This window comes from Homalodisca vitripennis, chromosome 3 (assembly GCF_021130785.1).
Source record: "Homalodisca vitripennis isolate AUS2020 chromosome 3, UT_GWSS_2.1, whole genome shotgun sequence".
Lineage (NCBI taxonomy): Eukaryota > Metazoa > Arthropoda > Insecta > Hemiptera > Cicadellidae > Homalodisca > Homalodisca vitripennis.
In genome coordinates, this window is record NC_060209.1 from 21,354,021 (window position 1) to 21,378,385 (window position 24,365).

The window sequence follows — 24,365 nt, forward strand, 5'->3', positions numbered from 1 at the left end:
AAGGCTAGATATTACAGAAACGACTCTAAAATAGTTTGAAAGCTACCTGAAGAGACGAGGTACTGTGTGATCCAATACCAACAAGAAGAGCAATACTCGAAGGGTCAGTCCTATTGCCAGTACTATTTATTTTATTAAAAATGTTCTACCAAGGCACATGGAACCATGCAGTGAGACAATTAATTATGTATGCTGACGACACTGTACTTCTACTAGCAAGCAATAACTTATAACTTTTGGAAATTGACACATGCATATCTGTCACCATGGCACAACAATAATGACCTTGTTTTTAATAAAACTAAAACTAAGCAGATAAATTTTGGATGACATAGAATTATCTTATCAAAACTCCTTGAACTTAAAAACATGAACAGGCTTTAAGTTACTCCCTAGGTGAATGTTTGACAATGATATATGTCATGGGACAGTTGTGTAGACAATCTAAGCTTTGCAATATTTACTTTACAGATAACTTCAGCAGTTAGTTCACCAGAAGTTACAAAAATAGCATATCATGTCGTTTTTTCAGAGCCACGTACAATATGGAAAGTTGTTAGGGGATCTTCAAGTGTCAACCTGCAAAGCTTACTGAAATTATAAAGGAAAGCTTTCAGATTAATGATTGGTCAAAGTCCTAAAGTAAGTTACAGAAATACAATCAAGGATTTAAACATCCTCACCGTTATTTCCATATGTATATTGGAAATCTGTTAATTTTTGTGTTACTAGACATTTTACAAGGCGTAGAGATGTGCATGGATAAAACCCAAAACTTTTAAGTAACTTGACCTTCCTGCTATTAGAACAGTCACCAATGGAATAAAACCATTGTATGCTGGAATCAAGATATATACATATGACATATACAATGAACTTAAAGAAAACTACCTGAAGACTTAAAGAGCAACAGCCTACCTGAAGAAGAAACCTAGGGCCTGGCTTCAGGAAAAAGTCTTCTACAGCCTGAAGGAGTTCTTCAGTTGGAGTGACAAGCCAGGAGGACCTAACTCTTGAACAATATATTCTTGTCTTTGTATATTAAATTTAATTAACTTTTAACATGTTCGCTGATGAATAAATATGTGTCTCAATGGAGAATGCTGGATGTTCATACATTTTTTATTTACGTTTTATCTTTGCTTAAATTTATTTAAATCTATGTTCTATTTTATAGTTTACGATTTTTAAATAGTAATAATAATGCCAATATATTGGTGTCATTAGAATATTTTATTACTGATACAGCAACATGCAGGTTTCACCAATTAAGGTGTAATGAGCTTTATATGTAAAATAAAAGGTGTAACATAAATGTATGACATGAATAAAATGTAAACATTCCAAAATAAGTGAAAACTACAAAGTCACACAAATTGAGCAAAATATGTTTTGAATAATTTAATAGTATTGCAAGTGTATTTTGACCATTACCATGTGAAATAGAAGTCCTAAAATAGTTTTAAATTCAGGCAATTTTATATCATTCCATTAATTTATACAGAAATAATGCTAGCACCAGAAGACATAATTACTTCTTCAGCATTAGCATTAGTGTAATTTATAATATACTTGAGAAAATGACTGATTACAGATTGGATGGAAATAATCAATAAGGGTATTGTGTCCTGGCATGGGAACATGTAATCCAGTAAGGTGATTATATTTTAAAAAAAATGTTATTACTGGATCATCATCTCGTATTAATTGTGAACAAGGAGTATACTTTATGGTCCCAATTTGGCAGCTCTGATTGTTTGGATTGGGGCCAAGAGATAGGAAGTAAATGATTCATTGACATGTCTGGGCTGCAATTCACATCATCAAGATCTATCCAGAATCATTGTCATCTCTTGCTTTTTAACCAATACTACTACTATATACCGACTTAAAGGGCGAATAATAATATCTGATGATTTTAACAATGATTATATTACTTTAGATCAGACAGATTATAACTTTCACCATACTGACTCACTTAAAAAAAAAAAAAACTTGATATGGATAATGACAACCACAGGCTACTATTCCTAGACCTGTTTGAGATTAATCAAGGTCAGCTATGGTTCCAGATCAAATGATAACATTGATACATGGTGGAAGATAATTTCTTATAAGAAACGCCAAATAGCGTTGGCCACACCCACTGTGACAATGCCAAACGCTAATTGGTATTTTCAGAGGCAAACATGTTAAGAAAATTTACATGTATTCTAATTGTGATGATTGTGAATACATTTTTTAAAAATTTCTATATCTTTTCTATTAGATAATGGGCACTATTGTTTTCTCCACCCTGATAACTAAAAAGGCGATATAAATTATTTTTTTTGTATTAAGAAGACCATAATATCAAACATTTGATGCCTTCTACAATAGCGTCTCTGATAAGTTATACACCATCAGGAAGTTCTACACCATCCCTACAGAGAAAAAGCTCATGTCCCCTTCAACCTTGTCACTTTTAAGTAACTTCCCACTAAACAAACTTTTGAATTAATTTTTTCAATATAGAAAATCACAGAAAGCCTTTTAATATACAAGAGCTTGACAAAGTTTAGAATTTTATTATTATTAGGAACATACTGGGTGGGTAGTAGCTAGGTATTATAAAACTGGTATAAATTATTAATACAAATCCTGTTTTATTAAGAAACAAAGTATATGTGTTTCGCCATAAGAAAACATAGGAATAAGTTAAATCTCAATGTAGGTGTTGTTAACTAACTTTCTCAAACAGCCAAGGATACAATTTACACTTTTCTGAGGAAGTCAGTTGGGATGTTGATAATTACATCTTGAATTCCGTTTTCCAATTCCTCCAATGTACAAGGTTTGAACTTGTATACCTCCTCCTTGGTTTAGCTCCACAAAAAAATCACATGGAGTAAAACTGGACTTCTTTTGCAGGCCAGTCATGCGGTCCACACCTTCCCAGCCAAGCCCAAAAAATGTTTGATCCAACCACTAGCAAACAATTATTGCATAGTGGGTGGCGCATCATCTTGTATAAAAATTAGGTCATCAATGTTTTCCAATTGTGATATCGTAGGCCACACATAATCTTGAAGTACCTGAAGGTAGATATCAGCATTCATGATATCACTCAGAAGATATGGACCAATGATCTTTGTTGCAATCATTCCACACCACACGGTCACTTTGGGACGGGTTTGCAACTTTTCAACTGTCATTTCGGGATCGATATCACATGGTGCCCAGTAATGACAGTTATAATGATTGTCAAAACCACTAATATGGAACGCAGCCTTATTACTCCACAAGATATTTTCAAAAAGTTGTGGCCAATCTTCGTGTCAACCCAGCATTAATTCAGTCTTCGATAATAGTCTTCAAATTTCAACTCTTGTACAAAATGAGTTTCCATGGGCGAAAACTTACTTCATTATGAAACACCATATGTACTGTATGCCTTGTTAGTCCACTGTACAAGCTACCCGATGGGTTGATTTTTGTGGGCTACGAGTAAACATTTCCTGAACTGTTACCACATTTTCCTCCTATCTCGATGTGCATGGGCGGCCACTTCATGTCTTCCATAGAGCTCGTGGTCATTAGCTTTCCATGACAGTTCTTAATTGTCTCTGCACGTATTGAAGCACTCACTCCCTTCTCTCTACTCCACCACTAAAATAATCGATTTACATGTGATCTGAGTTTGCTCATAAACAGACAATTTCTCAGCCATGATTGTTTATAATGCACCAGCTGTTTCTAAAGGACAATAATGAAATAGTGTAAGTAGGCAGTATAAAATGTTATTGCATACTCCGTATTGCTATTATTGCCAACATGAAATCAGTAATATAACAGATTTTATAACAGTTTTATAATAACTAGTTACTTGTCACTCACCCAGTATTTACAATAGGAGAGAACATAGTAAATTAGGCTGCATTAAAAATGAAGTCCAAAAAATAATGCTGGAAATAGAGACCACAGTACATTCACACAAAATTGCTGGACAAGACGTCCTTAGTGCTGAAGCAGACTGAACTTCATTCAGGAGTAGACTAGGTTAGGATCACTAACTAGCAGACTGACCTGAGAGCCCTCCGACGTCCATCTTCTTGAGGTTCTTGGCCTCCAGGATGACCACGGTCAGCTTGCCGGCAGTCGGAACGTATCGTAGTGAGAAGCAAATGTCACCTAGCTTGTTGTCCTGGGGGCAAAAACCACAAGTCTCACTTACTGTTTCATCTCTAACTACTCGCTGGCAGACAGCGGAGCACCGTAATAGATCAACCACAAAAATTGTCCAGAAAAGAGAAGAATTGCCTAGAACTATCATTACAATAAAGAACTGTCACACATACTGTACAGTTATAATCCTGGATGAAAGTTCGCCTCATATTTCATTCTTGTCGAAGTCATCTACTGCCATTATGAATGTTATTTGAACAAACCATTGAAAGCTAAATAATGTTAATATTTTACAAATTTGTAGGTATCATACGGTAAGCAGTAATCAATAGCCATATTACACTAAAAATTCATTTCAGACATAAATCACAGAAACTTTTCCTATTATTTTGAATGTATATAGTTTGTTATAAAGTTGAATGTTTCTTAAGACTTGAAGAACCAGAAGCAGTTTAAGATACAAACTAATTTTGATTGCCACAAAATCTACGAGTAATACTGTCATTGGCTCCCTCTATAACATTTTACTTTTCAATAAATCTCTTAATTACTAATTTCATTTAACGATGTCTTTACTTTTAAATATTATCAAAATATTTTATATAGGAGAAAGATGTTAGGATAATTTACTTAAAGTTTTAAATTTTAGGTAGGTATGTTCTTAGAAATATAATTATGAAATATGAATAATAGTATGAAAAAAGCGTAAGGAAAATTTTTAGATATTACTAAACCAATCCACTCCCAAAATCATCACATGAGAATCTATGCCTCATATAAAAAAAATCTACGCTTTTTTGCAACAGAGCATAAAATTCTATGTAACAAACAAAATGAAACCGAATTATTAATACGTTATACTTTCTAATTTACATGACATACATGTTTTAAAATAAAGATTCCGTTATTATAGTATTTAAGTAAAAACTATTTTACTTCATATTTACGGAACCTACAGTGCTCAAAAACATCACTGTATTACTTATTTTTCTTTATTGTTTTAGGTGAAGCACTTGTCATAAATGGTGGATATTGCTCAAGCTTAATAAAGAAGACAACTTTGAGCACGTTCCTGGCCTGAGGTGAAGTCTGATGACATCCTCTCTCCCTCCCCCTCCTTTCCCCCTCCCTGCCCCTCCTTTCAACCTCCCTTCCCCTCCTTTACACCTCCCTCACCCCTCTCTTCCACCTAGATTGTAACTGAGATTCTTGTCTTGTTACTTCCAGCTCAAGTTGAACTCAGCCCCTTAATTTCTAGATTGTTTTATCTTAAGAAAAAAAGAGACTCAGGAATTAGAAATATAACAGATAAAACTTAAATCAAATATTGGATGTAACCAACATAAAGTACAGTTTTATAAGAATCATATTATCCGCACATATTGATTACGCTGACTGTTAGTTATGAAATATCTGCATATCAAAAACGTTTTCTTTGAGAAACCAGTGTCTTTGTTAAACCACAAAATAAAAAATTGTGACAGCAAAATTACAAAAACACAACGATTCTGGACACTTTTTATATTTAGAAATTCGGAAATGACACAGAATTATTCATATATTATTTTATTTTGCTATAATAAATATACAAACTAAACACACTGCTTTTCTATTTCTAATTCACTTTGAAAACAAAACAGTTAATCAATCAAGTGCCAAATGAGACATAGAATTACTTCTGCTTTATCAGAAATAAAATCTCAGAAACATTATTTTTTTTGTATATTTATAAAAATATAACTGCACCATTCAGAACAACAATATTTTTGTTTTTGTAAAAGCACTGTAATAGAATACTAAATCAAAAGTTTGTGTTGTAAACGACATACAAACTTGCATTACTTTGAAAATAACGGAACTGTAAAAATCTTTATAGAATTACGTATAGCAAAGATGTATTTTTATTTGGAATCTTTGGATATAATTTATTGCAGTATGTAATGCTGTGACAAAAACAGTTGTTCTTTATAAAATCTCACACAAAGTGAAATTAACTATTCTTTTGTTGATAAAGATGTATTGTTAAGTAATTTAGTAGTAAAATTTAAAACTGTACTGGATAAGAATAAAGTATTGTTTGTTATCTGAGAATAAAATATAATTAATGTTGAATTGAAGAAAAGCAACAGTGTCTCATTTGGCTAGATCTAACAACGACACAACACAAATCTATGGGAGAGGTCAAACGCTCATAACAATAACAATAAAAGCCCTTCACGCCAAAAGAGTAACACATAGTTGATACAAGTCTTCTCAGTGTAAAACATTACAATATATTACACAACATCTTAACTGTTTAAGCTGTAATAAAGACAATCTTGTTTTTTAAGTACTCTTCTAACTGTTGAAATATTAAGTGACCCAACAAGAATATTTGGCTAGTAAAAATCATGTTTTACAAATAACAAACATGTTTAACATAAATAACAGTACCTATTGCGAAACAGTGTTTGTACAGCTTTAGAGAATTCTACCTAACAATAAACATTTTTTTACATTTGGATAATAACTTGATCTTAAAACAGCTAGTTTAAACTGTAACCATGAGCTCACACTTATTGTAATACAACTGGATAGATGTCTTGTTTGTTTTATATGTTGTTTTAAATAACGCGATTACTGTTTGGACCATGGGAACAATCTGTTGTTTTTTTATCACACAGATTAGCTAAAATAGCCTGCGTTTCTTAAACTTGCGAGAAAAGAATTGGTAACAAAAGACTGTAATGACTGTATAGAAACATTGTATCAAAGTATATCTTTATTGACAGATGTACATAGTATATATTCTTAGGTTCATTAAAGTTATAATGTTGAAATGGACATGATGTATTAATGAGTTGAAAATTATACAAATCAATATAAAATGTATGAAATTAATGTACATACAACTGAATTTAAATTCAATTTTAAATTAAAGAATTTAGGGTTGGATAGACATAATCAGCGGCAGCCCAGCGAGCATGCACATGCATGTCTGTGCACAATTCAAGGTGTCTAGAATTACATGCAAATCTAGGCAAAAACTTATTGTACTTACTTTTTATAGTTTATTTCTTATGAAGAGAAATCATTGAAATATATTTATTTCGTATTTTTATATTTTATATTAAATTAAATTTTAGTCTTTGTTGGTGTAATATTTTTCAACATCATACATGATTATATTCTTATAGGATGATAACGTGATACAATGTAAACTATGGAAATGTAAATTAAATTTAGACATATTAATGTCCAATTAACACTGTGATTTTTTTATTTTCACTCATATATCAACTTTAATTACTAACTCAATTACCGATAAAAAAATAACTTTTAAAAATTATAAGAACAAACAATACTATAATTTTCTAGATTTTACTCTCTTTAATAATAAAACCAAATGTATTCTAACATAAAAATGCACCTTTATCTTTTTATACTATACATAATACATTGGAGCAGTTGATAATTTTAGGCAGGCATTAGGCCTTTCACATTTCCTCTTTATAAAATGATAAAATTTTGATTTCTATGAATTGAGAAATGAATTTAGTATATTCTGAGTATGAGTGAGGAAAAAAGTTTTTAGACTTTAACGTAAACACATATGTTTAGATGTTTTTGGTTGCACTAATTGCCCAGTTTAGTCATTTCGAATCTATTTTACAATACAACTTAATGTTATGTGGAAATATAATTAAATAAAACAATATAATCTAAATGCAAAAATAAATTTAAATTTGAGTACCCAAATCCTTCCAACAATATAAAAACATTCTGATGAAATCGCCTATCTTAAAATTATTGATTTTTAAAAATTGTTCTAGTTGTTATACAAATAAAAAAAAAAACTACATCTTCAGTTAAATTTATAGTTAAAATTGTAAAAAAGATTCCAGTGACTGCAGTTTTAACTTCTTTTACATCTTTTAAGTTTTCCTTTTTGTTTCTATTAAGTACGATGAATATTTCTTCAATTAATATTCTGCAATGATACATTTTTAATTAAATTTTCTTTAAATATGTTTAACTTGATTTACAACACTAGATGGATTTTGTTTGTAAAATAATATTGTTATATATATTACATCGAATATTTGCAGATATTTTCCTTGACTCGGTCAATGCCCAAATTTGATTAATTAGTTTTAAAGGTAATTCTGATGACATCTTTTTGTAGTACGAGGTTGACATCTTCACAGGCATTCCCCCGAATCCGTATGCAATAAGATATATTTGGAATGCAACATGAATAGTACTTACTAGGATAGATAGAAAAAAATATTGTGATTATCTTCTGAGTATGAGGAGATGTTGTGTAAATTTATTATACTATATATAATAAATATTATCACAGAACTTAAAACGTTTAGTTTTATTTTGAATTGTAAAGCCTTTCAGTTTAGCTGTTATTTGAACATAATATATTTAGAATTTGCATCATTTTAAAGTAATGAGCTAATTTATTCCTGCTGTGTTTGTACATATTCTGAACAAAGTTGAGACAATATGCTTGTGCTGAAATGGTAACTTCTCCATAAAAAGTTTCTATTATCTTGTAAAATAAGCTTTATATCAGTATTATGCTACTAATTATAAAAGACAAAATATTTGATAAGTTGAAGTGTATTCTAATCAAGTAAGATTTTTATCAAATAATATTCTATGAACTATTATTACATGATTTATTGTTGAGTTTGAAATATTATAATTTTTTATGTAATTTATTGTATTTGGTTATTGATATATTCGATACTGACTTTCACTTTTTCGTTTCTTACAATTCACTGTAGCAGAGCATAAATCAAATTATTTTTTTCAGGTCATCCTCCCAAGCCTGGTCTATACTTGTGCTCAAACTAGTTGAACTATATTTAGCCTACAACATATTATCCCTAGGAGCTTATAGGTAATCTGTGTCCTCGATCTCCAGCTATAAAATAGTTTGCTTACCCTACTATATAAATGGCATATAATTAATTAAAATTGAATTTCATTTATAGACATTTCTGTTAAAACAGGCTTACTCTAATGCAGCTGTTTAACTATACCTGACCACAATCTGCTTCTTTTGCTTGTTAACTTGGTATTTTTGTGTATGTTGTCAGTTTTATTGCTGTTATTGTATTGTTTGTCAATATAAATCTAGAGTGATTGGTAGCTGGATATAATATAATTCTGGAATTAGTATACTTAGCTTCAAACTCGGCACTTTACACTTCATTTCCACTGTACTATCACTTATTTATGTTCTGTATTATGCACTTCCTAATTTTCTGTAAAATGTCTTTAAGTTCATTTGAATTGCTTTAAACAAACTCACTTTTGATAAGTACCGGAGGGGACATTAGAAGAGCTATCTTATAAGAGGTCAATTCTATGAACAGAAATGTAGTTTTGTCTCTTTGTCTTGTTAATGAAATAAAATCCACAAATCTAGGTTCTTATTTTTGCACAACAAATAATAACACTACAAAGAAAAGTGTTGTAGCACATGTTAAATATGTAAAGATTAAGGTATCCTTCAGGTGCTCTTGAAGGATGTTTGGTTTCGATAAATATTTGAAAATCTTTATATTTCGTCCTATAGAGTTACTAAATGTTTTGTCATTTCAAAAATTTTTGTATGAATTCTAAACATATTAAAAGTGTACACTTTGTTCACACTTTTACATATCCAGCGCAGAGACTGATCCATATATTTAAATGACGTTTTAAGTCATTGCCCACTAATGTATAAATAGTTGAAAGATACACAAAGTAGAATCATTTTACTTCTTGAGTTTCCCAGAATTGTTTTACTTATTCTCAAGTGGATGTTTGATGAAGGGAAGATTTTTCTTCCTATGGTGGCAGCTCTGCTGGTGAAGGTACTGAGTCATCATTTGCTCCTTCTCATTACTGCTATTCACACTTGCAAGTAATTTCTGTCAAGGAATTTGTTTTTATTCTCCAATAAAATGTCCTTAGGTCAGTGAGAATGATGTTTTGTATAACGAATGTAAAAAAATAACATATCTCACCTGTTACAATTTTCTTTCAGAATTTGTCATCTTTAACAACAATGACAATCAGTTCTTTTCTGTATTTCTGTTCCTTGTGTGATAACTCTTGATAGAAAGGTCCCAGAGATTTGAACAAAGTTAATCTGATTTCTTGTTGGCCAAGAGATAACATACTCTAACCTTTAACTCCTTCAAAACATTAAGTTTGTTCTTTCAAAAAGTCATTAAAGAATATTTACTGGAAAATGAAATATTTACATAAGATGATTTTATAGCAGTTCACCAGAAATTTATAAACAGTTTAAATATTGACTCCATGATATTTAAAATTATTTAGGAAATTTATTATAATTTGATTGTAAGATTAAATAAAATTATATCAGTATTTAGGTTCATTATCTATTCGAGGAGTCTTATAACATTGAAACGTGTTCTCTTGGGCTAATAAAGAATTTTATTTAATTTTTTCATTGCATCCTCTCCATATCATCTCCATTATTTATTTATCACCATAAGGGTCTAAGATGGTGGTTACTTAAAAAAATTCCAAATATTATATTAATAATTAACTAAAAAATAGCGAAGCCTATCACTTGTGGGGCTGGAAAGATTTTTGCCTGTCTGTCTTCTGTCCCCATGGTATACTGGAAACGAGCTGACCTATAGACTTTGCAATGAAATTTTGTGTGAAGCTACATTGTAAGCTACTGAGTTTGATGGTGGTGCATGTTACTTCATAGGATTTGGCTATGCTTTAACAAATACACACCTTAAAACAATGCACTTCTATTGCTTGGCGTAGGATAAATATAAATAACATGATATAGTTAACTTTGCCCACAGATAAAGGCAGCATCTTGATAAAGAAGATAAATAATGTTGTTTTACTTCTGAATAGTACTGTTAAAGATAAATACTGCTGATTTGCTTATCAGGTCCAAACAAGAATGAGATAAGAAAAATGCCAGATGTACTAGCTGAGTTTGTATCAGTTTAGATGTTGATCGTTCTATGGTTGTTCTGTTTAGTGTTAATTGTAATAGCGGGTTTTATACAGTTTTTATCCAATACAGAACTCAGTAGAGTGGTCACTTTTGATAGAAGAAGAAGTTTCACAACGGGATGTGGGTAGATGGTAGGTGTCATTTATTGTTTTAAAGATTGGAAACCGGTACCAGGAGCAAGGCACTCTTCGTAGAAGACCAGGACAAGTTCACTCGAGGTCCACCACGCATATAGAAGACAGATTTTTACGAGTTAATGCATTTCGTTATCTGTTTTAAACTGCTGGAGAACTTCAAAATGACCTTAGCTAAGTAATTGGAACTCGTGTATCAGACAAAACAGTGGGAAATAGACTCCAGGAAGCTGGAATGAGGTCTAGGAGACATGTCCAAGTGCCGGGATTGACCTCACGTCATAGATTTATTGCGGTTCACAAGAGACCATAGGTGTTGGCATTTGAGATAATTGTGTAATATTCACAGAGGAGACAAAAGTTTACAATTTTTGTTAATGATGACCACATTGTTGGAGTATGGAGAAGATATAAGCAGTTTATTAACTGTTGCCTAAGTGCTAGGGTTCTGTTTGGTGGGGACTCAATATTAGTTTGGGGGGAATAAGAACTGATGATTAAACAGACCATTTAGTGATCCAAAACAGTAGTTTAGCAGCCCAATGTTATGTGGATGAGATGTTCGACATCCATATTCGTCCAAGAGCAGAAGGAGCAGGTCAAGATTTTGTATATATGCAAGACGGAGTAGTTCAACAGTACTTGGACGTAAATAACACACTAGTATTGGAGGGCATTTGATATAGCGTATTTTGTACTATAAAGACAACATTAAAACAAAGTGAATAAATATTACATTATCAGAAATGATTTGCAGCTTTTGACAGGACTAGTAGTAGATGAGTATGGAAAAAGTTAGCAGATGACTTGGAGCTTTCAAAGCAGTGTACAAAATTGAGGAAGAGAAATTTACTCTTCATTGAACAATTAAATTTAAGAATTTCAGAAAATGTTTAATACTTTACTCACGTTAACAGTTTTGTAACTTGATAAACATTTTCACTCTGTATTAAAAAAAAGCTGCATTAAAACTACTTATCATACTTTTTAAAATTACCCCTCCTTGTATTTTGTTTAGGTTTTATTCGCTCTGTTAGTTTACACTTAATTTAAATTATGGTTAGGAGATCAATTACCTTACTGTCTATATGAGCTGACTGTACTGGACATCTCAATATCAGTCACTATACCTCTTGGTAGGCAGAGTACAAAAATATGAGTATATATTCAGACACAACAATAAATTATTGTGTTTATTACAAGTATGTGTATAATAATTATTTTTGCTAACTATATTACAGTTTATTTTCAGTTACAACTGCTATCACTTAAATTCTGTAAATAGCCTTTGTCATATGTAATTCCAATACTGTAAACCCACAGGCTTTTTCAACAAGAAAAACAAGAAAGAACAAATACATATATATATATATATATATATATATATATATATATATATATATATATATATATATATATATATATATATATATATATATATATATATAGCTTCCCCAAACATGACACCTACAATCCAAAACCACCTCCCGTTCCAAAATTTATATTTATATGCTACAAAACCCGGCTTGTGGAAACAAAGCTTTCATACTGTAAAAAAAGCCCAAACAATTTGAAACATGGTCAAAAGTTGATGTTATATCTTGGCTAAGTTTTTTGGTTGGTTTGATACAATTTCATATCAATATGGTGCCTGGTGGCAGTGAAAACTTAAAAATATTAACAACTCTGTTATTTATCAACCTAACGAAAAACCAATAAGTGTTCTGGAATGATCATAGAATTTAAAAAACATTTTGTTACTACAAATTTTTTGTACCTCTTACATTTTTAAAGATATTGAGTACATGAAGCCCATGAGAAAGATTAATGTTTTAGCTATCAAAAATCTACTTACTTTTTCTGACTGTGTGCCGGAAGAACTATTTAAATATTGTTTACTGATTTTAGTACTTATTAGTGTTTTCTTTTAACCACAGTTTATTTGTGGTTTCTTAGCACACCAAATTGTTGGTATCTAAGATCCATTAACAAAAGATCCATTAAGAAAAGATCCTTGAAAGCTCTATATTGTCACATGAGTTTGTTGTACTAGAGCTTGGAATGATTAATAGGTTTTAATTGTAATAGGCATTACTTCATTAAAATATTAATATTAAAATATGTAATTGTATAAAAAGATTGAGTCATTCCAAAATCACTTTTACACAATGCAACTTTTATGTGTATATAATTTATTAATAAAATACATTATCCCAGTTTTAACTAGTGATTCATTAAATATAACGTGTACCAACTCAGTTTCATGAAATTCGGTTGTGACAAAAAGTACCTTATTGTATTGCAGATCATAATAAATAAACCTTATTATTATTATAAGTAGTTGCAGTTGCATTTCTTCTTTCCGGTGCTGTAGCCTTAAAAGAATGCACACTTGATCGACAGATAACAAAAGTCTGGAAGCACATCGAATAGAAATCCTATGGTAACCAAACCATCTAAATATTCCGTTTGCAGCTCCGATAAAGCTGTGTCTGACAAAAACAACCATGTGACAAATGTACAACAAAAATGGCGATTAGCAAGTAAAATCCACAGCATGCAGTAAGAAGCACACAAAACCGAAGATAAAACCCCGAATACTTACGTGAATTTTGATTGAAGCGTCATGCACATAGAGTCGGAACAACCAATACACAGGCCAAAAGCAGAGCAGAGAAATATCGGGAAAAATAGAAACAAGAGAAAAACCAACATGAATCAAAAAATGGCAGTTGAACGAGTGAGTGTAGATGCAGGAGAAACCAAAATGCAGTGATAAAACGGAAGTGACACATTCGTGGTGTGACTGTGAAAGGAGCCATTCCAACAGAAAAACACAAACAAAAAACAAAATGCTTTTTAAACAGTCGTTATAATATTTAAAAAATGACTCCTAGGCAAAGGTATATTTAAATATTGCGTAGTTTTAAATCGGATCAAATCTTTTTCAGTAAAAATTATATTATGTGGAAAGGATTTTGTAAATTTCATTGTTAGTGGAAAGTGAAAGACATGTTAAAATAAAATATTAAAACAGCATTTTACTGTATATATATATCTATTTATAACTGTTAAATACTAATATTATTTGTCTAACTTAGTATTTATCAAAGAGATGTATTGTATTATCATCAAACAAAAACATTAGGATGATTACACATTATTTAAATCTTTTTGTTCTAATCAAATAAAATTAGATAGTTAAGTGTACAATTAGTTATTTAACAAATAATGATTATTTGGGAGAATAAAATTAATTTTGTTGGTTACGTTTATATCATTGTGTTATGCAAAATACACTGTCAAATATTACAAATCTCTATGGTTATCCTGTAATACTGCATATACAGCTGAAACTTTTAATCTAATATTTTCTAATTTTATGATTTAAAATCGTGATTTTTTTACTCCAGTAGGATTATTTAAATAAAATTCTGTAAAGTTTCTATAGAGGGCATTTTTAGTTCTTTGATTTGTTTAAGTATTAATACATATCAATTTTAGCATGTTTTATCAAATATGCACATTTTTATGTGTATGTAGTATGTTACAAATTTGAAAGATATTCAGTTAATTGAAATGGCAGTAAAAATTCCGAAGTAAAAAAAATTCCAAAAAGAATTAGTTTAATCGTTACATATCATTAAATTCCATCTGAAATAATAGTTTTCCATAAAATTAGCAGAAAGTATCTTATTGTAATAAAAAATAGCTTGCTATATACTTTCACAGTACTATAAAAAGTAACTATTATTTAAATTTCAATGCCTCAATGTGCAATAACATTTTCAAGATTATAAAATCTTGTGCTGCATTTTAAGCAATCAAGTAAAATAAACAGAACAGTAAAATGTGTACTTTAAATTATTATTAGACGGAAGATGAGTAGGTAATAAGTTTTTGATTGAGATATTTTTTAAATATTAACAAAAAATAACCACAAAGTTTGCATGTATAAAAAACAAATATTTGAATACAAAATAAATGTTTACAGAACATGCAATATCAATTAATCTGTTAAAAGTTTACTAAAATATAAATAGAATACAAAAATATAAGTTTCTCGAAAAAAGCATTTTGGGATCCCCTGCATATATTTGCGAGTAGCTCAATTCAGTCCAGTTAAAGTTCATTCCTTAGTAAAAACTCTAAATAAAGTGTGAATATTATTGATTAAAATCTAAAAGCATAAAAACAGCAATAAAATGTTAAAAGTACAAATCATTAGGCCTACTAATAAATCAACTATAAGAAATGAATGGGTTAAAACAATAAGAATAAGTTAAATGGAAGCAATATTAAATTGAATTCATTCACCTACTTAACTGTAAACTGTATGTTGTCTGAATGGTGGAGGTGAGTAGAGAGAAAACAATTGGTGTTAAGATGAAAGGGAATAAAAACAAATTTTCAGGAGAACAATTTAAAAGTTGTAAATAAATCAAAGTGATGATATGAATGCTTAAATTGTCTCAGAAAATGTGTTTTATTTACCTTCTTCCCAAAACACCGATGTCTTGTAATGAGTTTTACAGAGGAAATAAGGACAAGAATGTTTTGTGTGTTTTTGTTTGATAAACGCATGTTAGAACTTGCATTCACGGACTCGTTGTTACTTTTTAGAGCACACCTCTCAAAACCATTACGCTGTCAGGTTTTAATTTAGGGTTGAGAAGGTTATTAACAATCTAATGTAAAGAAGTTGATTGAGAAATGCATGTAATTACAATCATTGAATTGTACATACTAATACGTACTAATTGTATGTACTAATATGCACTAATTGTACATACTAATTGTACGCACTAATATGTACTAATTGTACATACTAATATGTACTAATTGTACGTACTAATACGTACTAATTGTACACACTAATACGTACTAATTGTACATAGTAATACGTACTAATTGTACATACTAATACGTACTAATTGTACATACTAATACGTACTAATTGTACATACTAATACGTACTAATTGTACATACTAATTGTATGTACTTTATATACTATTTTTATAATTTGCTGGGTGTGTTTAAAATTATCTTAATCTTTCCTCTGTAGAGCATCTCTCTCTGCGGACGTGGACGTGGTGGGGGCGGAAACATGCAGTGGTCAAGCTTGCGCGAGGGGGCAAGCTAAGCATAATCTCTCCTTATTTTTTGTAATAATTTTAATATACATTAATTTACAAATATTTTCTTCATATTCAAAATTTAATTTTACTAATATCATAGTTTATATTCATGTTTTTTAATTTATAGATTTGAAAAAAGGAATAATTTACCCTAGAATGGTAAGGGATCATCATAATTCAATAATGTAATTCAATATTATATTAGGTTTGTGTTGACGGTTTGATAGTTTCATTTTATCCTAATAGTCTAAGCTCTGTTGTCCTTGACAAGTACAAAAGCGAAAGATGCTTGTGACTGTAACGTAACCATTTTTTCATTTGTAACAATGACAAAGTCCTTATGTATCTGGACTGATTAAAAGTAGCAGATCTGATAAATTTTTGCAATTCTTAGGGCCAGACTTTTTTTAAATAAAAACCAGGAAAACGCAAAGACTGCATTAGAACTATACAGTCTTAATAAAGATTTTTCAATACAAAATATTATTAACAAATTAATAATCTATTTTTCTGAAAGCAGCAGTTCCTTAACAAAGTGCTATTCTTTGTTTGTACTATTTATTGATTATGAACGAACATACACACAGAATCCACGAGAACTACTAGACGATCTTAATACAGTTTTTCAGTATTGTTATACTTACAAAAATTGATAATAAACTAATTATATGTTTTTCTAAAAACAGCAATTTCTTAACAATGTGCTTTTTGGTTTAAATACATTATTGAATGTAGATGATTCAAATGGATAACAGGATTATGTATATTTGTATTTGTTTTGTTTCAAGAGCTGGAATTCGTTCTATTATTCAGGTGTAGAATCATACAAATAAGATTAAGCGTACATGAAAGACAATGAATCAAAAGACATAGTGGCCAAATACATCAATGTCATTTATAACACAGTAAAGTTGTGTGTCACACCAATTTATTGAAATATTGGCTCTTTTACTTTCTGTGTGGTACGTTCTTTATACCCTGTATTGTGCAGTGGTGGCTTGATTGTGTATTTATTGTGTTTTGTAATATTGTGGTATTGGGCTTCAGATAAAATGTTTGATACACAAATTTTCTATTGCTAATCTTGGTTATGGCTTGATGATAAACAATGGTTCTTGATATGTTCAATGCATGAGTAACCTACGTTTTACAGGTTTACACCTGCAGAAGAAACTATTGTGTAATTGTGTATTGTGTATATATTAGTGGCAAGTATCTGTAATCCAGTTACCACATATAATTTTATTGTTATTTTCTTTTTTAACCTTACCAATCTAGGGTTAGAGTAGCACAATTATTGTTATATTTTTTATAAATCAGCATTAAAGCATATAAAATAGAATTTTCAAAAACTGTTTGATTTTAAAACAATTATTTATCAAAATATGTAGTTTACCGACATTTGTCGTTTATAAAGTTATAGATTTTTTATTAAACTTATCCAATTAGTTTATTCAGTAATAAATGTATGAAATTAAAGAATATTTTTAAATTAAAAAAGTACCATATATAATTTAAAGTTTGTGATACATATAACAATAAAATGTAATTTGTAATTTAGAAATTCTGAATTTTTAATCACTTTGATTAACATGTCTACTTGTTTAATCCAAAGTATAAAGTATTTTTATGCTTATCATTTTATTGTTTCATATCAAATACAAGGGAAAACTACAACAACTAAAAAAAAAACAAATTAAAAGAGTTGATGTAATTAAATGATTTAAATTAAACCATATCTATAAAATGTAAGATGGCTGGAATACTTATGTTAATCTGAATACAAGCTTATCAGGCATTCTGTTCTTCATTATCAGTCATTCACTATAAAACATATCTTTGCTCGTATAATACTCAGAAATGAAATGTATGACTGAAAAATCTGATATTTTTCAAGAACTTAAAATTTATTTTTTCAAAAACATTCTCAGGTGTCAGGCAAAGATATATTTTCACTTTTCCTATAAGTAATGAAAAAAAAAAACAGAATTACAGAATTAAAGATGCAAAATCACAACACTTAGCTCACTTCAACTTAGTATTTTTTCACTTTCCAACTCTGTTAACCTGTTGAAATTCTTAACAATTCCTGGAAGATGCCTAATTCATATTTTGGTTTTCATGTGCTACTACTTTATATTAGCACACCTTTTTTGAAAAGATGTAATCTGTATAAATGCATGTTTGACATTGGTTATGTTATGTCATATCAGTTCATTTGTTTATTTGCTAAAATAAATAAATAAAAATTGTTGATGATTGTTGTAACACTTTCAATATCACTAAAACGTCATATATAGAACCGGCAAAATACATTTTTAACTTCATAAACCTTACATTATATTAAACTGTGAATTATGATAAACTAGAATAAAATCCTACAATTGGTGTTACATAAGAATTATTGGTTGTATTTAAACTAAAATTCAACATTTATTTGCACATTGAGAAACTCAAGATAAAGGGAATTATTAAATTAATTTTTATGTTTTATATGCTAAGATATATATGAATTAAAACCCCTTGGCTGTAGTGCAAAACACTTATATATTTGAAGGCACTTTAAGGTCGCAAAATAATTAAATTAATTGGAATGAATTAAATTTATCACACTATCTTCATGTTTGGATGATTATTTGAAATCTAAAATGCTTTGTATGTATCTATTTTTTAATTAAGCTTCCGTGTAATTTCTGAACTGATTTAAAATATGTATACAGGTGATTCCAGTGGATATTACAAATCTACATAATAAGTACAGTATGTACCAAAATATTACAGACAAAATTAAATATGTTACAAAAACTTGGAGGAGAATTTCAAAAATACCCAAAAATTGAAAAGTGATTAAAATAAAGGAAAATAGGTAACCAAGATAATAAGTAAGGAGTTGTTAGAAAATCTATTTTGTTGGAACGGGTCAGCAGCTCATCATCCATTAATGCTCAAGCTAAGTGATTAGCATTGCGTACTGAAACTATAATAGGTTGAATCACTATTGGTCACTGACTTCACTGTTATGACTGAGGATCATTAAGCTAGCAGGTAAATCGATAAGGACACTAAATTTAATGGTAGCTGAAAATTTACTTAAATGAAACAGAATTAGATTTAAATGCTGCAAAACTCGTTGTAGTTAGCTTTTGGTTAATTTTTAGGAGTGAAGCATTGTTAATAATATTCTGTGTGAACTATGGTTACTGTAAAAGTGCAACCACAGTCTGGTGTGGTCTTGTTGTGATTGAGCCAAGCGTTGTGTCATGTAAGTTCACTTTACCTGGCCTCCCTCTCCCTCCACACTCTGCAGCTCCTTCCACTCCTCGATGGTCTGGGCCAAGTCCACCTGACACAGCGGCACCTTCACCTCGCCGATCTGGTCATGCTTCGAGAATCGGTCAAAGTCAAAGATGGCAAACACTAGGGTCTTGTTCATTGCGTCAGCATAGGGTACACTCTGTAACAAAAGGAAAAATATTGCCACTTTGTTCTCAGTTTTCTGTAGACTTAAGCAAAATCTGCTGAGGTTTTGTGCATTTTTGCACTGCTGACTTTGTTAAGCTTCAAGAACCGGTCAAACTAAAAGTTGGTAAAAATTAGGGCCTTGTTTCCTGTAACAGCCTCAGGAACATAAGTTAAATAAAGCAACTATATTGCTACATTGATCCTACTCCTAAATGATGTAAGCAAAATCGAACTTACAAAACAACACTTTCTTCCCACCAATCTGGCAGTAATTTGATATTTGGTCAAAATTAAAGAAGGAATAATTGTAAAACATAACTACTTACATTTAACTTTTGGCTATAACAAGGCTAAGTTGTTTTCTAGAAATTTAGGGCTTTTAAGGAATCTCTAGTGTTATTCTTTTCATTAAAAATACTTTGCAAAAGAATAACTAATAATATGGTTCTTAAATAATGAAATCAGACTGTAAATGAATACAACTCTGATTTAAAGGGTAGGGATGCTGTAAATAAAACATTTATACAACGATAGTAAAATTATTTTAATAAGTTCAGATTTTTCCTAGAGTAATAAACTCAAAAATTCATTTTTCAGTCATGTAATATCAATAAAATTTTTAGTACTCTAAAATTTGGATTTATACCTACAATTAATGTAGAATTAATATACATTCCTTCAACACTACTGGAAAAAAATTTGTGAGACATAGAAAATTCTTGCTACAAGACAAAATTTATATGTATTTCTCGTTATACCTGTGTTTTAGAAAGTTACCTTGAATGTAAATGTTTCATTGAAGACCGGGTTGAGAGTTTTCCTGTGTACTTTGGTTTCAAACTTCTTCTTTTTGTCAGGCAGGAGGTAGACCTTGACATATGGATCAGAAGTGCCACCCATGTCTAGGGCGGGAAGTTCTTCAGCTTGGATCACTGTCACTGCCAGGCTGTTTGAGTTGAAGTCATATTCCAGCTAAACAGAGTTTTCACACCAATCAGAAGAGTTAGTGGTTAAAATACATGATTTAGTGGAGTCTTATTATTGTACAACATGAAAAAATGAAAAGGGACTGAAGATATTTCCTTATACTAAAAGCAAGTGATCTGTATTGTTAAGTTTGTATTTTAGGATAGTTATAGTATTAGTTTTGTGTTTATGAAAAATCACCTGTCTAAAATCTGTTCACATTGCGCTTGGATGTAATGTGCTAATAAAGAATGTCTAATGTGTTAGTAGTTAACTCGTGTGGTGGTTTATCTAATTCTATAAAACCAATCACAAAATATATAAAAAGATCAAATCGATTAGATGAATTTTGTATTCAGGTTCAGGTATGTCTTTCCTTGATCTTAAGGAACATACCGAGAAATGGTAATATGTAAAAGAGTTTTTACAAAAGTGACTTCTTGACTTCTAATGTATCTAGTATTTGCTCTGGAGAAATTGATATTTTCCCGTAGTGGACAGAAAGTAAGGCAAATACTCAGTCAACTACTCATTCCCCTTTTTGTTCCTTAAAACGTTTTTGACCTGTTTCAATGTTGAGAATGATCTTTTGCTATTGTTCGCTATAAAAGTAATTGAAAAAATTGAAAATTTGAGAGGTGTGCTCTCACCTTTGATCCCCTCACTGGCTAGGTTTTTGGTAGATGGTGTTATTAAAATGATTCTGAAACTCCCAAATTTATGGACAAGCTGATTTTTCAAGCTTTTAGCACAATGATCTGAAACATTATAAAGCACTCTGCCAAAGAAAGAAGTATTTTTAAAGGTCTCTTTCATTAAACAGGCATAGTGCTTTATATTTGTGAGTATTTTAGGCCATACGATAAGAGAAAAGGCTGTTATTAATAAATAAAAGGATTGTTGACTTTAATAACTGGAAAAATTGTTAAGACATAATAAATTGCATAAACAATCACATGATCACAAGTGTAGTATGCTGACTTTTTAAAAGGTGCAAAAATACTTCATTAAGTAATGAATTTCTAGAAAACCGATATAAGAAGAGTTTACTTACTGATAAAATTACCTGCCATAAGATCTGTTTCTGTTATCAGATTTCCTTTTTATGGAGCATATTGAGTACCGTTTCATAGGATTTTCATATAACAACTTTATCGTGGATTTGGAATTAGTAAGTGCATATGAAATCTTTCCAATATGGCATAAATCAATGTATGGAAATAAAGGATTTTGGAATGTTAATTATTTATTTACTCAAACTTGTAGTAAACCTATAAGTGGCTTCGCTGTTAGGTTTAATCCAACAATTTTGTTATTGTTAAAATAAAAATATTAACAAGTATATATTTACCAAGAACACTGACCCTACTGCGCAGCAACAATTTACCCAAATTGTTATCCACACAGTGAATTAGGTGGGAAGTGGTTAAATTCGTTTTAGCACCAGGACTGATTGGATGTGACAGTTTTTTTTACCTCTCTTTTTATATTTACTATTATTTCAAGTTTGTTTTTAACTACTTTTTTGTAATGGAGCTATGGGGGAAGGGTTGATTCAATGCGAATGCTGAGTTTAGCTCTAGTTCACCCTCCTCTTAGTGCAGCATCCGAAATATGATGCTGTCACAACTTTACTGCTGAAATCCCGAGTCATGTTTGTCTGAAAGGGTCCAAAAATAGTCAGTGACAAAGAACGAAGAAGCTCAAAGCGAACTCTTTGCATCGTTTCAACATCAGAGACACCTAGCATACAAATGCGAATGTTGAATTTAGCTCTAGTTCATCTTCCTCTTACGTGCAGCATCAGAAATCTGATGATGTTGCCGACTTGACTCCTAAAATCTGGAGTCGTTCGTCTGAAGGTAATGAAAATAACTGACCTAACCCTTCCCATCATATCTATGTAGTAGACTCTGTTGCCATACGTCTATTTGAAGGAATCGTGTTGACAGACGGACGGCAGAATATGATGTAGCCTGGCCGAATATCTTTTCCGGGACTTGCCAAAGCTGAATACAGCCCTGTGTATATAAAACTTTTTAAACAACCCTAGGCAAAACCAATACTCTTGCAAATTTGCTGTCTGATAAAATATGGTTAGCTTGAGAAAAATGCTTTTATCCATGAGGCTTTGCCTTATTTTTAATACGTTTATTCATTTATAGTCATGTACTGATTATACATTAATCTTCTGTGTGAAAAAATCATCACTTTGTTATTAAAGCTCTTTCCTAAAATCTGTGTTGTTTTAACTCCCCTCTCTCCACAATTGGTTGACCATTCATATTAAACACAGCTAATAAATGTGGGGTATGTGGGGTAAACTCACCTTATACTGCAGTTTCCCCAGCTTCACTTCACTCTGTTTGCTGTCACCTTCTTCTGCAATGTCCTCTGCATTCTCTGTCAGCTCTTCCATATCCGGCTGGACCTGTGGCATTGGACTGATAAGGTTACATAGTAGAGCCTCCATGCCCCTCACCACCCATTCCTCATGCATCATTCTGGGGATTGGCCTCAATCGAGTTTATCATTTATTTTTACTTAATTTTGTCCTAAATACAAGAAATATGTTTGGTTAAGAACAATGTTTCAATGTGATAAACGGTACAGTGTATGATAGATAATGTACATATTTCGTTTCATGATTTGAAGATTTTTTTATGCATATTGTAATAAATTATCATGAGAGAAATAGAGAGTAAATCAAATAGATCTAGGTAAACAGTTAGTTTTTTATGTAAATTTAACCTTATTGAGAACTTTAACCTTATTTTCTGTATAGATATCTACCAAAAAACAAATGAGTTTACCATTTATTTTTACTTAATTTGTCCTAAACACAATACATTTTTTAGATTAACAATGTTTTAATGTTAAATGTAATGATAAACGGTACAGTGTATGACACTGTACACATTTTGTTTCATGATTTGAATATTTTTTGTGCATATTGTAATAAATTGTCCTAATCGCTTAGGACAACTCGCGATAGACAGTAAATCAAATAAATCTAGGTAAACAGTTAGTTTTTTATGTAAACTTAACCTTATTGAGAACTTTAACCTTATTTTCAATATAGATATCTACCAAAAAAACAAATTAAACGTATTCATAGTTTCAACTGTTACATTTATATGAAAGATATTCAATTAAAAAGTTGTGTTCAAAGAATGTTTCAGTCAATATTATATATGTAATATTGCTTCAAAATTTAATATTCAAATATCTGTGGAGGACCTAATCCATAAAGTAAAGTACCAAAATGGCTACTCTATACAGTAAACGCTAACTATTGAATATGTAAATGTGAATTATAATATAAAGCGTTGTAGAAAATTAGTAAAAATGAAAGGTGCAATTGAATTTAAGCGTACTGCAAACAAGATGATTCATAAATGTTTCAATGTAGTAGTACTTTATATGAAATACATTTTAAAAATGTGTAAATCATTAATAATTATTTATTGTACTCTACGTTTCAAAGTATTCTCATGCCTTCATGA

At 30.5% G+C, this 24,365-nt stretch overlaps 2 protein-coding genes across 7 annotated transcripts in view; one reads left to right on the forward strand and one right to left on the reverse strand.

Annotated features, from left to right (window-relative positions):
* The window catches only part of LOC124356681 (regulator of chromosome condensation-like), a 51,253-nt gene extending 45,992 nt beyond the window's left edge, over positions 1 to 5,261 (forward strand). The window contains exon 12 of the mRNA XM_046807823.1: positions 5,169 to 5,261. Within this exon, the coding sequence (XP_046663779.1) occupies positions 5,169 to 5,245 (77 nt within the window). The 3' untranslated portion in view covers positions 5,246 to 5,261. The remainder of the gene's footprint in view (positions 1 to 5,168) is intronic.
* LOC124356680 (synaptotagmin 1) overlaps positions 1 to 24,365 on the reverse strand; it is a 136,400-nt gene that overhangs the window by 10,100 nt on the left and 101,935 nt on the right. For 3 of the 6 annotated variants that reach the window (XM_046807818.1, XM_046807815.1, XM_046807817.1), the window contains exons 5-8: positions 23,189 to 23,290; positions 20,671 to 20,865; positions 19,709 to 19,885; positions 4,066 to 4,183 (exon numbers count right to left, since the gene is read on the reverse strand). In XM_046807818.1, coding sequence (XP_046663774.1) covers positions 4,066 to 4,183; positions 19,709 to 19,885; positions 20,671 to 20,865; positions 23,189 to 23,290 — 592 coding nt within the window. The remainder of the gene's footprint in view (positions 1 to 4,065; positions 4,184 to 19,708; positions 19,886 to 20,670; positions 20,866 to 23,188; positions 23,291 to 24,365) is intronic. The other 3 variants (XM_046807821.1, XM_046807819.1, XM_046807820.1) reach the window with 3 other exon arrangements.